Consider the following 17,201-nt stretch of genomic DNA (forward strand, 5'->3'; position numbering starts at 1 on the left):
TAATGTTGGCTAAATGTGGATGTCCATAAATTACGTTATTCCCATTTTCACAGTGAGTAGACTTAGGTTATTTGCAGAGAAAGAATTCCTCGTTGTACTTTCCAAATTTCTGTGCCATGCACAGCGTGTGGTTCATCCACTTAGTTGGCTAATCAGTATCTCGACTGCCCCTCTTTTTTTTTTTAACTTTTTATTTTTAATTTTTCTTTCTTTATTTTTGACAAATAAAAATTATATACATTTAAGGTGTATAACATGATGTTTTGATATATGTAGACATTGTGAAATGATTACCACAATGAGACTAATTAACATATTCATCACCTCCACAACTTTTTATTTTTAAAATAATTTTACGTTTACAGAATCGTTACAAGAATAGTACAAGAAACTTATATATCCTTTACCCATATTCCCCAAATGTTAACATTTGCTCTATCATTCTCTCTCTTTCTCTCTTATAGTATGTGTTCAATGTATACACTATGTATATACAATATGTTATATATATAATTATTATTTTTCTGAGCTGTTTGAGAATAAGTTGCAGACGTGATTCCTTTTGCCTTCAAATACATCAAAGTGTATCTTTCCCCTGCCAGCCTCTCTCCCAAAAAGGACAGTCTCTTAAAACAGGAAATTACATTGGTATAATACTTTAATCTACAGACCTTATTCAAACTTCACCAGTTAACCTAATAGTATCCTTTAGAGCAATACAAAAAGATTTTGGCCATATTTTAAACATTGTGGTGAGTATGTGCCGCATAACACTCAATTCTGTATTTGGTTCCAAGAGCAACATGAGCAGGTGCCCTATCCCCTGACTTAGTCATGCAGGCAGGGCACACGGCTCTCTTTGATTTTCCTTCTTTTGTATGATTCAGTGGAGCAGCGTGACTTCATTGGAGTGGACAGCACAGGAAAGAGGCTGCTCTTCGTGGCTAATGAAGCAGACTTGGATGAAGAGCTGGTCATTAAGGGATCCATCCTACAGAAGTAAGCCCTAGGGTTTTTTTGGGTTTTTTTGGGGGTTTTTTTTGGCAATTCTCTGTGTCTTAAAACAAAACAAAACCACCCAGTGGATGGGAAAGAGGGAATGAAATCTAGACTGTAGTGTGTGAAATTGACAAAAGTATGTGAATGTTTTCTCATGAGATAGGATGGAGGCTTTCTTAACCACACAAGCTTAGCTTTTCCCTGTGTCTTTTCTTGCCAAGGTGGAGTCAAATTCTGCATAGGAGTGGGACAAAGCAGCTATGGTGAGAACAGGGAACAGGATTGTCTTTCTGACAGTGTTATAGAACTTCCTTTTTTTTTTTAATTGTGGTAAACACCAACATAAAGTTTACTATCTTAACCATTTTTAAGTGTACAGTTCAGTAGTGTTAAGTATATTCACATTGTTGTGAAACGGATCTCCAGAACTTTTTCATCTTGCAAATCTGAAGCTCTATATCCATTAAACAGCAGCTATCCCTTGTCCCTTCACCCCAGCCCCTGGTAACCACCATTCGACTTTTTGTTTCTCTGAATTTGACTACTTTAGATATCTCATAGAAGTGGAATCATACAGAATTTGTCTTTTTGTCAGTGGCTTATTTCACTTAGCGTAGTGTCCTCAAGGTTCATCCATGTTGTAGCATGTGTCAGAATTTATTTCCTTTTTGAGGCTGTATAATAGTCCATTGTGTATATATACCACATTTTTTAAATCTGTTCGTCAATGGACATTTGTGTTGCTTCTGTCTCTTGGCTATTGTGAATAATGCTGCAATGAACATGAGTGTGCAAATATTCCTTTGAGATCCTGCTTTGAGTTCTTCTGGATATATACCCAAAAGTGGGGTTGCTGGAGCATATGATAATTCTATTTTTAATTTTTTAAGGAACCTCCATACTGTTTTCCATAGTGGTTGCACCATATTACAATCTCACCAACAGTGCACAAGGGTTCCAATTTCTCCACGTCCTCACCACACTTGTTATTTTCTATTTTTTTGATAGTAGCCATCTTAATGGCTACACACAGGCAACCCCTTAATGATGTGGAATGAAACAAGAATATTTAACAGAATCTCAGGAAAGAGAAATACTCACAAAGCCTCTACAGTACCTTAGCTGTGTTCCCTATACCCCTTCCATCCCTCCCACTCACATCATTCCCTGAAGCCACAGAAAAGTACATAGAATACAAAGTAACCAGCACCCCCATGGTAGCTGGTCTCAGATACAGGAGGATGACAGACAGGAATTCATCTATATTATATCAAAACAAGCATGAACTAGGCCAAAAGAATCAGCATGTCAGCTGTGCAAACATACAGCAAATAAAATGAAAGCAAGAAAAATGCCCTGCAAAAACAAAAACCCTATCCTAAAAAAAAACATAACTCAATGAATAGAGAGTTGTAAGTTCCTTACAACTATACAACAACTTTACAACTATAAAACAATTCATTAAAATGTGAATTTAATGAATAAGAGTTGAGTGATGGGATGATGAAACAACAAAATGAGACAAAAGAGGATATTAATAGAACTAAGGAAATAGATTGAGGACCAAATTACTTAATTACAGAATTAATTAATAAATTTTTAAATAGCAAAGGACAGAATAGATGTTACTGACACAGAGGAAAAGTTTGAGATATTCGGTGATTTAGATGAAAAAGAAAATGATTAAAAATTAGAAGCTAATAGAAATAAAAGACAAAGACGATTCAAAATAGTTAATATCTCTGAAATAGAGAACTGAACATGTGACCAAAGATGTATTCAAAGATATAAGGACTTCTTGATAAAGTAATTTCATTTAAGGATTTTAATATAAAGATATAAGGACTGGTAAATATGACAATTTTTGAAACCCCACTAAAACAGCAGTAAAGGGATTTTCGAAAGGTATAAATCCAGAAGCTAAAGAAAATGAAAAAGGAAACAGCAACAACAAAAGTTTGGAAGCAGGACAATTTAGCATACCTGAGAAAGCTGAATGCTAAGCCACAAGTGGGGAAAGCTGAGATGCAACTTATGTGCACTACAAAACTCTGGAAAGAGTCACGATTCAACAGCACCAAGTACATCTAGAAGTGAGGCTAAAAACAAGATTGCTTGAAAGTTTGTCCAAAAAGTAGTTAGATCCTCAGATTTCCTCCTCTAAACCTCACCACTATTGCAAGAGACCAGAGATTTATTCTCAAAGAGGGTAAAATAGATTTCTGGATTGGGGCGTCAGGCATAGATGAGGTTGGAGGTACCATACAGAAAATGGGAATTAAGTGAATATATGTTCTAAGGTCCTCAGCTTCCTTCTTCCACTTGGCTCCTGGATAGTAGAAGCCAGGCTTGCACCTGTGTAGCAAAGACATTAGAGAATATATAGTAGCAGACAGTCTAAGAGGAAACACCTAAAGATACAGTCATCAGGGAATTCCCAACAGATAACCCACTCCTTGGATCGTCGTACATTGAATTTCAAAGTTGACAAAGCCTACCACATGTACAGTGCTCCCAATCAGGTATTTATTGTACCACTCTTAAATTTGGACCAAAAAACAAGGATTACCAGATCTAGAAGCCAGAACAAATAAACAGAAAAACAACAACAAATTAACAGAAAAAAAGTCAACTTGAAAGAAACAAATTATGCAGATGGGAGAAAACTTCCAAAAAAGGTAACATTACTCAGAAAGATTTACTGTTAATATTTGAGCATCTGGGTGCCACTGTTCTAGGAGCTAGAGATACAGCAGTGAACAAAACACACCAAAATCCTTGCCCTTGTTGAGAGATGAGAGAGTATTGCATTAATGAATCCAAAAGCATAATGCTATATTTTAAAAGGAGTATTTAGGGAACAAGCAAGTACTGATACTAAAATGAAAAACTCTATGAAAGGTTGGAAAGAATTTTTTGAAAATTTTTTTCACAAAGCAGAATAAAACAACAAATTGATGGAAAATAGAGAAATGATAAGAAAGCTAAAGGAACAGCAAGGAAGTCCAACATTTGAATATTAGGAGTTCCAGAAGGAGAAAACAGAGAAAATGAAGGGGGAAGAAATCACCAATGAAATGATCAAAAACATTTCTCAGAATGAAAGGAGCTGCATTTCTAGACTGAAAGGAAATAGTACCCAGCAAAATGCATGAAAAGAAACATACCAAGGTTGTCATTGTGAAAATTTATAACTCTGATGACAAAGAGAAGATCCTACAAGCTTCCAGAGAGAAGGAGGGATATCATATATAAAGGAATTAAAATAGCTTTGAACTTTTTAACAGTAACACCAGAAACTATAAAACAATGGAAGAACGCTTTCAAAACTCTTAAATCTGTATTTAGTCAAACTATCCATCAAGTGTGAGAGTAGAGTAAGAACTTTTCAGACATTTGCTTTCAATGCGTCTGTTTCAGAAAGCTGCTAGAGGATGTATACCACCAAAACCCTGGCATAAACTAAGAAAAAGAAAGACATAGGATATAAAAAAAGAATCCCTAGGACGATGATGAATAACACCTGTGTAGCCAATATAGATGGCAACCAGACCAGACTGGAATTGGTCAGAAAGCTTTGGGAATCGGTCAGAAATTATTGAGCTAACTCAAATAATTTTTTAAAGATGATCGTATTTCTTCTGATGAAAATGACAGAATACTTGATATGTCTCAACATTTTGAGAGGAATTTTGAGCATTTGGTGGTGAGTTTGGAGTTGAATTATTGTTGAGTATCTAGAAAACTACGAAACGAAAAGATAGTAATACCAAGGCAAACAACAAAAATGTGCAGGAAAAAAATTAATTATTAGTTACGGAATGGCTCAGCTGTAACTAATGTTTATATATGCATAATAATGTAATCACTGACTCAATCTAGCCAAATTATGATAGAATTACTTTGGAATGATGGGAGGGAAGGTTAGTGTGTTGGAGGCATGAGGGAAGAAAAGCAAGATAAACTTCCTCTTTCATAGTAAATAGCCAATACCTAAAGCTGAAGTCATAGTAACTTAAACATTGATTATTGAGCTAACTCAAATAAAGAAACAATTATATTGGGAAGGTAGACGGTACGGGAAGTATAGGTGTATGTGGTGGGGGCAGGGCTAGTGATGAAAGAAAGCTAAATCCTCATCTTCCATTGTGGGAAATCAACAGAGTATGTCTAAAGTGGAAAAAACAAGAAATATCAATATAAGAATGTTATTAGAAATGTAGATATAACTACCAATGGATCCACTAAACAAATTGGAAGTGGGTACTTCTGGGAACAGAAAAATGGGGAAGATAGGGAACAGAGGACTGAAATTGTTCACTGTAAGCCTTGAGAAACTATTTACCTCTTTCTATACATACATAACTTCAATTTTAATTTTTTAAATTAAAAACAAGATAGAATACAATAAAATTTCATGAATCAAGTAAAAATCTCCAGATTTTAAGAGTGTGTTTTTTAAGTGTGTTCTGAGAAAATTTGGCCAGTTGTATCCTGGTAAATGTATTAAACTCTAGAGATAAAGAAAGAATTCTTCAAGCATCCAGAGGCAAAAAGCTAATCACTTACATGAGAGGAAAAATTAAGCTTACCTCCAAGTACTTCACAACATTCAATACCGGAGGAACCACATCTGCAGTTTTCTCAGGGAAAGAAAGTGGAACTCAAGAGTATTATAAACCATAAAGATATCATTCAAATATAGAAGCAACAGGAAGACATTCTCAAACATAAAAAGACTCAAGAATATGGCACCTATGAGCCCTTCTTGGTAAAAAAAGACTTCTTGACAGTGAAGGCAGTCAAGATTTGTATCAAAATGAAGAATTCGGTAATAGAGAAGCCATGGTAGTCCTAAAACAAATGGGATATTTCTTAAAAAAACAAAAAACAACTAAAACATTTATGCTGAGATAGTAACAGTTAATTCTGGAAAATGGAAGTATGGATGATTATTATTTTTTTCTTTGTACTTCTCTGTATTTAAAAAATGTCCCTAATTTAGAAAGTGTTAAAAACAAGCAAAACCCCACATATACTATCATGGAGATTAAGAAGCCTAAGGACCTAAAGAGAGCAGGCTTCAGGGTGGTATTATTTCTAAGGATACAGTCCAGTGGATGAAGACATTTCTGTATTTGACTTTGCTCTTGCTTTTAGGAAGTGGCCTTTCCTGGTTTAGTAGCCATGGCATTGATGCCTGCTGGAGAGTATTCCAGCTGGGGAGTCTTTGCTCTTGCTGAATGAGCCAGGTTACTCAGAACACTTTCTGCAGTGGACGTAGCTAATGCCTTTTGTTGGATTATTCATTTCTTCCTTACCTAGTTGCAAAAGTGGACCTAACTGAACTCTGAATCTTTCTCTTCTGTTTAATTTTGTGATAGTTTTAAAGACATATTTATGAATTCTGATACATCTCTCCTGAAGAGGTAGAGCTTAAGTCCCCTCTACTTAAGTGTGAACTGCATTTATTGACTTGCTTCTAGTGAATAGAATATGGCAGAAGTGATGGGATGTCACTTCCAAAATTAAGTTATAAAAAGACTGCAGCTTCTGTCTTTGGTACTCACTCATGCTCTCTCATTCTGTCTTGAAACACTTAACTCTGGGGAAGTCAGTTGCTATGTCATGACACAGGTCTAGGAAAACGGAAGCTAGCTGCCGTGTCATAAGGACATTCAGGCAGGCTATGGAGAAGCCCATGTGGTGAGGAATTGAGGCCTGCCAACAAGCATGTGAGTGAGCTTGGAAGCAGATTTTCTGAGACCTGTTAACAGCCATGTTGAAAGCAGATCCTTCTCCAGTTGAGCCTTGAGATGACTGCAGCCCTGGCCAAAAGCTTGACTGCAACCTCATGAGAGAACCTGAGTCAGAACCACCAAGCCAAACCACTCCCCAGTTCCAGAAACTGAGAGATAATAAATGTTTGTTATTTTAAGCATCTAAGTTTGAGGTAATTTGTTATACAACTATAGATGATCCATAAAATTCTATATGTCTAGGCTTTGAATCAAGAGTTTCTTAGAAACCATGAAGTTGAGAGACATCTGTTTCTTAGAAACAATGAAGTTGAAAGACATCTTGGGATAAAAAAATATGCTCAGGGCTGGCCTGGTGGTATAGTGGTTAAGTTTAGCGCGCTCCACTTCGGTGGCCCGGGTTCGCAAGTTCAGATCCTGGATGCGGACCTACACCACTCATCAAAGCTATGCTTGGCAGCAACCCACATACAGAATAGAGGAAGATTGCACAGATATTAGCTCAGGGCAAATCTTCCTCAGAAAAAAAAAAAAAGAAGAAGTGCTCATATAGCACAGTTCCTTTCCTTTCAGCCTCAGTTTGCTCGCCACATATCCTTGAAGTAGGGGAAGTCATGTGGCTGTATGTGGGATGCATCCTGCCTCAGCTGGATGCCTTTGCTGAGATCTTGGACAAACAACCATTTCAGTCATCCTATGGTCTTATTAAACTTCAAGGGCTTTTGTTGTTTAAACATTGGCAATAAACAGTCCCATGGTTTTTCTTTCTTGTGTTCCTAGAGAGAGAGAGGCCTCGGTTACAATAAATTGCTGAGAAAAGAAACTACCTCTTGACCCATGGTGTCCATTTCTGTAGTGCTGTATGATAGACATAGAGATACACTGCCTAGGTCCCCCTTCAAGGAAAGACTTGCTAGTTAGCTACAGGAAGTGTAGTCAGCAGACAGCCTCTAGATGTCACAACTTCAGAATCTACCTCATCTGTAAAGAGCCACATTACCTGAAGTCATGCCCTTGCTGGGGCAGCCTACATCCCATGACTGAATGAGGGAGGGGTGTAAAGTCCTGGCCACTCTGACAGGCAATACTTGCTCCCAAACTCCCTACTGGGTTGGCTGAGATTTTATAGAACCTGCATCTCAGTTCCATTTTTCCTCTGCCCAGTCTTGCTTCTTCTTCCTTTCACAGGTGTTGATCTCTAATAAACATCTTGCACCCCAAATTCTGTCTCAGGGTCACCTCTGGAGAATCCAACCTTCAACACACAGTAACATGGTTTTTCCTGTGGTTTGCCACGGCCTGGTAAAGCAAGTTTTCTTACCCTCCGAGTGATTGTTCTTTCAATTGTAGAATTAAACTGCCTGAGTGATTAAGTTGTTTTCTTTCTCTGAAAACAAACCTGTTGCATTCGCCTCTGCCTGTATAAAAACTATGATGAATGTTATCAAATAACGTTTGCCTCTTAAAACTCCCGACTGGGGGGCTGGCCCCGTGGCATCATGGTTAAGTTCACGTGCTCCGCTTCGGCGGCCCAGGGTTTGCGGCTTCGGCGGCCCAGGTGCAGACTTATGCACCACTCATCAAGCCATGCTGTGGCGGCGTCCCACATACAAAATAGAGGAAGATTGGCACAAATGTTAGCTCAGCAACAATCTTCCTCAAGCAAAAAGAGGAAGATTGGCAACAGATGTTAGTTCAGAGGGAGTCTTCCTCAGCAAAAAAAAAAAAAGGCAAAAAAACGCCTGACTGAGTGTGTACCAAAAAATGTATATGGGTTCAATCGGAGTCTTTCCAGCCTCACACTACTGTAAACATTGATTTCTTGTCTGCCCTTCTCACAAGACAATAGTTCTCAACCCTGGGGAGCGTTTTAAAAAATGCTGATGCCTGAGGCCCACCCCTGGAGATTCTTATTTAATTCATCCGGCACAGGACGGACATTTTTTAAAAGCTCCTTGAGTGATTCTAATGTGCCTATGTTGAAAACCACTGTACTAGACACTCCTGTTCAACTTACCAGAGATTGTGGCCCAGTAGTGCTGCTCTGTAAATATTTGATAAAGGGACAGTCATTTGGTCTATCAGAGTTTAAAGAAATTTTCCAGCTCCCCAGGGAGAGCAGTAAAGAATGCAGTAAAGAAAGTGGATCTAGCACCTGAAACTGCTGCTTGGCGCTCTGAGTCTCATTCTCCAGGGGTGCAAGCCGTGTCCATAGGGGAAGGAGAGAGCTCCAGTTAGTGTAGGCAACATCTGTCCAACACCATAGACATGTTTGCAGGACCGAATAAACTCTGGAGTACTCATATGGCAGCCCACTAGATTTGTGGTGTCACAGTCAGGCCTAATTGTGTGGTTGACAGTTGAGCACTCAGGGCTGAGTAATTCTGGAGAATTAAATGACTTATCAGTTAAAAAGTACTTAGCTGACTATTTGTCTCCCTCTTATAAGGACCATTGTAATTACCATTGGGCCTGCCAGGATAATCTACCCGTCTCAAGATTCTTAACTTAATCACATCTGCAAAGTCCTTTTTGCCATATAAGGTAACATATTCACAAGTTCCAGGGATTAGGATGTGGACATCTTTGAGGGGCCATTATTCTGACTACCACAGTCCTCTTACTTTTTTTAACATGGTTTTCAATAGCTGTATAATCATCTGTCATATGAATATATACCATCATTTATTTAACCATATCCACTATTGTTGGGCATTTAGACTTTCTAATTACCTAGCACTTGATTTTTTTTAAGTTGGGTTTATTAAGGCATCATTTACATACAGTAAAATTTACTCTTTGTCGTACAGTTGTCCATCAGTATCCTCGGGGGATTGGTTCCAGGACCCCTGCAGGTACCAAAATACCTACTGTGGATGCTCAAGTCCTTTATATAAAATGGCACAGTGTTTGCATGTAACCTAGGCACATCCTCCCATATACTTTTTTTTGTTTTTTTGTTTTGTTTATTTTTTTATTGCAGTAACATTGGTTTATAAAATTGTGTAAATTTCAGGTGTACATCATTATACTTCTATCTCTGCATAGATTACATCATGTTCTCATGTTCACCACCCAAATGCTAATTACAATCCATCACTGCACACGTGTGCCTAATCATCCCTTTCGCCCTCCTCCCTCTCCCCTTCCCCTCTGGTAACCACCAATCCAATCTCTGTCTCTATGTGATTGTTTGTTGTTTTTATCTACTACTTATGAGTGAGATCATACAGTATTTGACCTTCTCTCTCTGACTTATTTCACTTAGCATAATACCCTCAATATCCATCCATGTTGTCACAAATGACTGGATTTCATTGTTTCTTATGGCTGAGTAGTATTCCATTGTGTATATATACCACATCTTCTTCATCCATTCGTCCCTTGATGGGCAGTTAGGTTGCTTCCAAGTCTTGGCTATTGTGAATAACGCTGCAGTGAACACAGGAGTGCATGTTATCTTTACACATTGGTGTTTTCATGTTCTTTGGATAAATACCCAGCAGTGGAATAGCTGGATCATATGGTAGTTCTAGCCTTAATTTTTTGAGGAACTCCATACTGTTTTCCATAGTGGCTGCACCAGTTTGCACTCCCACCAGCAGTGTATGAGAGTTCCCTTCTCTCCACATCCTCTCCAACACTTGTTTCCTGTTTTGTTAATTATAGCCATTCTGACGGGCGTGAGGTGATATCTCATTGTAGTTTTGATTTGCATTTCCCTGATAGTTAATGATGTTGAACATCTTTTCATGTGTCTGTTGGCCATCTGTATATCTTCTTTGGAGAAATGTCTGTTCAGGTCCTTTGCCCATTTTTTAATTGGGTTGTTAGTTTTTTTGTTGTTGAGATGTATGAGTTCTTTATATATATTGGAGGTTAACCCCTTATCAGATGTATGGTTTGCAAATATCTTCTCCCAATTGTTAGGTTGTGTTTTTGTTTTGTTGATGGTTTCCTTTGCTGTGCAGAAGCTTTTCAGTTTGATGTAGTCCCATTTGTTTATTTTTTTATTGTTTCTTTTGCCCTGTCAGACATGGTGCTTGAAAATATGTTGCTAAGATCAATGTCGAAGAGCATATGCCTATGTTTTCTTCCAGAAGTTTCATAGTTTCAGGTCTTACATTCAAGTTTTTAATCCATTTGGAGTTAATTTTTGTGTATGGTGTAAGATAATGGTCTCCTTTCATTTTTTTGCACGTGGCTGTCCCGTTTTCCCAGCACCATTTGTTGAAGAGACTATCCTTTCTCCATTGCTTGTTCTTGGCTCCTTTGTTGAAAATTAGCTGTCCGTTCACATTGTCTTTCAATGTTGTTGCTTGAGTTTGGGGCTGCAAGCAAACTCTAAATTCTCAAGAGAGGTGTTCATAAATTCAAACGTATTTGTTTTCCTGATAAACTCTGGAAAAGATATTGAGTTCTTGTTATCTTTGGTATGACAGGGCTGTGGGATCAACTGCTATTTCATATTGAAAGAACATTCCCTATATGTTTGTGTTTGCAATCTGAGTGCTGGCAAAATAAAGCTCTTTCTCAAGTATGAAGTCAAGCCTCAGGGATGCTAGGGTTCTCGCCTTTCACTTAGGTGATCGTGGCCATCAGAGAGAGCCTGCTTTTCCTAGGACCTCAGGAAAGGTTGATGATGATAGCAGCTATTGTTTTTCAAATTTTGTGCCAGGCATTGTGTTAAAGGCTTCTTACAATAACCCTGTGAAGTAGATACTATTATGTGCCATTTTACAGATGAGGAAATTGAATGAAGATTTAGTTAGAAATAAGAAATCTCAATAAATATTTGTTGAATGAATGAGTGGGAAGTCACCTAGTGACCAGCTGTGATTAAGGGTCTATAATCTAGGGCTTTGGCGCTTTGCGATGCATGTTGTGGTATAGAACAAGACCATATGATTTCTGTTGCATCCATTTAACTCTGCTGTTACAGCACAAAAGCATCCATAGATATGTAACAAATGAACATGGCTGTGTTCTGATAAAACTTTTATCTACAAAAACAGGCAGCAGGGCCATCAAACTGGCAGGCTATAGTTTGCCAGCCCCAGTGGAATTTTCTTTTTCTCCTCCATAAGGAGTATCTATGAAGGGACCTTGTTAATACAGCTTGTTTCTTACAGCAGTCAGTATATCGCTGACTAGATCTGGAAGTCTTTCTATGAAGAAAGAAGTAAAGAGTTTGTTATGGATGTTTTTTTCTTTTTTTTTTGAATCCATTTGTCAAAATCAAATGTTAGGAAACAGAGGGAGTTTCTTTGTATTTTAGAAGAGCTCACCATAAGATGCAATTAAATAATCTTTCTTAATGTATTGAAAATATGATCTTATTTGTAGTAGATATTTTAGAATCATAGACTGCCAAGAAGGTCATTTAGTCCAGTCAGCTACATTTCAGATAATGATGCCGAAAGCCAGAGGAAGAAGAGTTTGTTCCATATCATTCATCTAATTAGGGACAGAGTTGCGCCTTTTCTATTAGTTTATGCTTTCTACTTTTCAGGAACACGTTGTTCAACTGGCAAACGTTTATTGAGTTTCCTCCTCTCATCACACCACTGTTTAGTATTTAAGGGGATCCTTGAGGCAGGAGACGATCTCAAAGAGTTCATTAGCCTCGGTGGAAGATAAAATCATGCATATAAAAGGTTAACAAACAATAGCAAACAATATCAGATACTGAACAATTATGGCCAACAGTGTTCTAAGACTTCAGAGATAATATCAATCCCTAGAGACTGAGGTGGTCAGAAAAATGTAATAGAATAATTTGGCCTTGAAGGATGGATTTGGATCAGATATATAAAGGGACGTGGGAAGCTAAATCCTGTGTGGGGAGAATGTTGTGAGCAAAGATGTGGAGTCAGGGTGTGCAAGACTTGTTTAGGAACAGTTTGGCCCAAATGGAAGATCTTTGTTGGGGAGCACTAAGAGATAAGACTGAGAAGTTAAGTTGGTACAAAAATAGAGGGCGTGGAATACCAGGGAATTATTAAAGACTTTTTAAGGAGATAAATGATAGTTCAAATTCCGGATTCTGGAAAGACAATCTGACAGCAGTGTGCAGGATAGATTTAAGGTATAAGACCTGAAAAGTATCACAGTATGGCATTGCTAAATTTACAAGACTCCACAGGGTAAAGAGATTGTGTCCTTTGAGGGGCCGGCCCCGTGGCTTAGTGGTTAAGTGTGCACGCTCCGCTACTGGTGGCATGGGTTCGGATCCCGGGCACACACCGAGGCACCGCTTCTCCGGCTGTGCTGAGGCCACATCCCACATACAGCAACTAGAAGGATGTGCAACTATGACGTACAACTATCTACTGGGGCTTTGGGGGAAAAAAAGGAGGAGGATTAGCAATAGATGTTAGCTCAGAGCTGGTCTTCCTCAGCAAAAAGAGGATGATTAGCATGGATGTTAGCTCAGGGCTGATCTTCCTCACAAAAAAAAAAAAAAGACTTAAAAGAGATTGTGCCCTTTGGAATGCAGAAAAAAGAACTACTTGTGATTATTTTTATGTGAAAAAAGGGACCTCACTCATTTATGCATCCATCAGGCACTGACATTTATGCCTTGGTCTATAGTCATGTGCCACATAATGACATTTCGAAATGGTCAACCATGGACTGCATATACAGCGATGTTCCCATAAGATTAGTACTATGTAGCCTAGGTGTGTAGTAGGGTATACCATCTAGGTTTGTGTAAGTATACTCTGTAATGTTCGCACAGCAATGAAATCGCCTAATGACACATTTCTCAGAATGTATCTCCGTTGTTAAGTGACGCATGACTGTATTAGAATTGGCAGGTTTAGAAATTAAGTTCTTAGAAGCCAGAGTCATATATTTCTATAGTTACAACCAGAGAGTGGAGACTGTCTCCTGCTTTCTCTTTAACCTCCCTGGGAACTAGCTTATGGCTCCATATGGTGGAATGTTAGTAAATGCCTTAGTCCCAGTGGTCCCTGCCAAAGAAAGCAAGGTTTGGGCATGATGGGAGCAAAGAATATGGACAGCTAGAGGTAAGGTGAAAATGAAGAGCAGATGGAGGTGTATTTTTCCCTCATAGGTGTTGAGCTCGGAGCCTTGGGTAAGCACTGGGGCCCTTAAGACCAAATCTTCCCCGAGTTTCCTAAGACTAGGTTGCATTTTTGGTTGTTGACAGATTTTTCCCCTCCATTCTTTTGATTGTAATCTACACCCCAGTGATTCAGGATCTTTGAACGATGGCAGGATAAATGAGCAGTTAAAGTGTTCGTCCCCGCATTCCTATGACCCTGTGGGGGCACTGTGCTCCTCCTGGCCTCAGTGAGATGGTGGGTAAAAGCAAATTAGATTCAGATTTTCCAACCCTTTTTGAATATGAGAATACAATACTTCCTTTTTTTTTTTTTTTTTTGTGAGGGAGATCAGCCATAACCTAATATCCGTGGCCAATCTTCCTCTTTTTTGCTGAGGAAGATTTTGTTATATAAGAGAGCTGGAAATCTCTTGTTTTCAAGTTTCTTTTCTCTAGTGCTGGTTGTAGGAGAAAAGGACACTGATGGTGGAGTGTACCTCCCATCTCTTTTCTCCCTTTCTGAGAGAGGAGGAAGTGTTTGCTTGACTGCAAAGAGAGGGTTCTGTTTTGTTGGGCTTTGGGCATATTTAGTCCTGGGAAGTGAGATAGTATGAGACACTTGTTGGAGTAGGAGTCCTGCTAAGCCTATAGTCAGGGGCAGTCTCCCCAGCAAGCTGTTCAGTTGTCAGGTAGTACTGGTAACTTTACTCCAGTGGGCCCAGATTCTTAGTACCCCAGTAGATTTGGAGAAAGCACAACACCTTCCCCACCTGTCGAATTGATGCGTAAACAGATTTGGATAGGCATTATATGTGGTGGAAAAGAATGTTGGTGGTAGAAAGAGCATGGTACTAGAAATTCAAGTCCAGAGAATTTGAAATTTAGTCTTGAGACAAACCAGTTATATGACCTTGAGCAAATCACTTGCTTCTATAAGCCTCAGTTTCCCCAGCTGAACTTGGCTTAGTTGTTCTTTAAAGACCCCCTTTTCCAGCTCTAAAATGCCTGTTTTATTTCTGAAAGACATGTGTTTTTAATAATTCATAAGTAAAAGTTATTTGTGCCAAATATGTAATAAGAAGATCATGTAGCTTTTCTCCAATGTTATGTTGTTTTCTTTTGAATACTAGTCAAGGTTTTTTACTGGAGGGGTAATGAAAATATTAAAACAAGCTTCTAAAGGATATCTTTTATTTTATTTTATTATTTTTTTTGTGAGGAAGATCAGCCCTGAGCTAACATCCATGCTAATCGTTCTCTCTTTTTGCTGAGGAAGACCGGCTCTGAGCTAACATCTATTGCCAATTCTCCTCCTTTTTTTTTTTTCCCCAAAGCCCCAGTAGATAGTTGTATGTCATAGTTGCACATCCTTCTAGTTGCTGTATGTGGGACGCGGCCTCAGCATGGCTGGAGAAGCGGTGCGTCAGTGTGCGCCCGGGATCCGAACCCGGGCCGCCAGTAGCAGAGTGCGTGCGCTTAACCGCTAAGCCACGGGGCGGGCCCTTCACTTATGTCTTTTACCCCATTCTCCTCTGCCTTCCCTGGAACCTTGCTCCATCAGTTTTTCCAATACTCTCCAGAATTTTCAGCTTTGCTTTCGACTACTTCTTTCCCCTATACCTATAAACACATTGCTTATAGGATAAAGCACAAATTCCTAAGACCATCAGTCAGCATCTAACTATGCTTACCCCTCTCACCTTATATCTCACCATTCTGCCAATACAACCCCATTCTCAGCACTCCACATACAGCCATGGAGAGTCGCTTATACTTCTCTGACTTCTGCATCCTTTTTTACACCTCTGTCCTTTTGCTTTCACCATTCCTGGCACTCCCTTGCCAAAGTTACCCTTCTTTCCCTAGCTAAATACCTGCTGTTCTTTCAAGCCTTAGCTCGAATATCACTTCTCTATGAAGGTTTTTCTGACTCTCTTTGCACTAGGCAGAATTGGCCTTTCTTCCTTTGTGCTTGCCTGTATACTATAGAGACTTGTAGATAATATCTATAACCCTTTATTGCTCTGGACTATTACAGTAGTCCAATAAATTTGTTGGAAGAAGACATTAATGGAGCCAGAGTGTCATCTTGTGTTTGAATGTACTCTGGCATGGAGTTTTTATGGGCAGAGCCAAGTGAGACCTTTTTTTTTTTTTTTGCTGAGGAAGATTCTCCCTGAGCTAACATCCACTGACAATCTTCCTCTTTTTTTTATTTTATTTTTCACTTGAGGAAGATTCTCCCTGAGCTAACATCCACTGACAATCTTCCTCTTTATTTTATTTTATTTTATTTTTCGCTTGAGGAAGATTAGCCCTGAGCTAACATTTGCGCTACTCTTCCTCTATTTTGTATGTGGGTCACCACCACAGCATGGCTGACGAGTGGTATAGGTCCACGCCTGGGATCTGAACCCACAAACCCGGGCTGCCGAAGTGGAGTGCACCAAACTTAACCGCTACACCACGGGGCTGGCCTCTTAATTTTGTATATTGGAGAAAGGGCTGAAACAGCAACATTCCGACCACGTTCTTTTAGTCAAAGCAGTCACAAACCAGCCCAGATTCATGGGGTGGGAAAATAAACTCTACCTCTTGATGGGAGGAGCTGCAAAGTCACTTTACAAAGAGATGTGTATACAGGGAAGGGAATAACTGTGTCCATTTTTCAAAATAATCTGTCATAGTCCTAACTACCAAAGGGTTTTAAGTAGGAGAATGACATGATAAATTGCCTTTTGAAAAGATAACTCTGGATGTAGTGTGTGAGTTTAGTACACACACAGAGAGAGCAGGTAAGGGAGGGTATTATAGTAATCCAAGTAAGAAATAATGGTAATTTGGACTAGGGTATTGACAGTGGCAATGGAGAAAAGTAGATAAATTAGAGAAGGATTTAGCAGGCAAAATCTCAGGATTTGGTGTGTGAACCTTGGGGCTGAGGTGTGGAAAAGTGTCAGGAATTACATTTCTGGTTGGAGCAACAGGATAGGTAATAATAAGATAGGGAACACTGAGTTTGTGGAGGTGAGATCCAGAGTTCAGTTTGAGATATGCTGAATTTGAGGTGCTTTTAAGATATCCAGGTTAAAATGTCTTAAAGAAGGAAGTTTTATATTTGTACTTGGAGCTCAGAGGATAATAGGACTATGCTTAAGATAAAAATTTGTGATCATTGATATATGGATGGTGACTGAAGACATGGACATGGATGAAATCACTTAGGAAGGGAGCATAGCATGAGAAGAAAAGAGGGTTAGGAATAGGCGTAGGCCAGCTAGAGGATCATGAACTTCCAAAGGAAACATAGAGCAGAGAGAGAAAGAGAAAAGGAAAACCAAGAGAACATAATGTCACAGAAGCCAGGGGGA

General features: G+C 39.0%; 1 protein-coding gene across 3 annotated transcripts in view; it reads left to right on the plus strand.

The window, feature by feature from the left end:
- EIF2B3 (eukaryotic translation initiation factor 2B subunit gamma) overlaps positions 1-17,201 on the plus strand; it is a 144,899-nt gene that overhangs the window by 59,299 nt on the left and 68,399 nt on the right. For all 3 annotated transcript variants that reach the window (XM_004442010.3, XM_087446061.1, XM_087446060.1), the window contains exon 5: positions 888-999. In XM_004442010.3, coding sequence (XP_004442067.1) covers positions 888-999 — 112 coding nt within the window. The remainder of the gene's footprint in view (positions 1-887; positions 1,000-17,201) is intronic.

This window comes from Ceratotherium simum, chromosome 22 (assembly GCF_057802395.1).
Source record: "Ceratotherium simum simum isolate JZ-2026a chromosome 22, ASM5780239v1, whole genome shotgun sequence".
Lineage (NCBI taxonomy): Eukaryota > Metazoa > Chordata > Mammalia > Perissodactyla > Rhinocerotidae > Ceratotherium > Ceratotherium simum.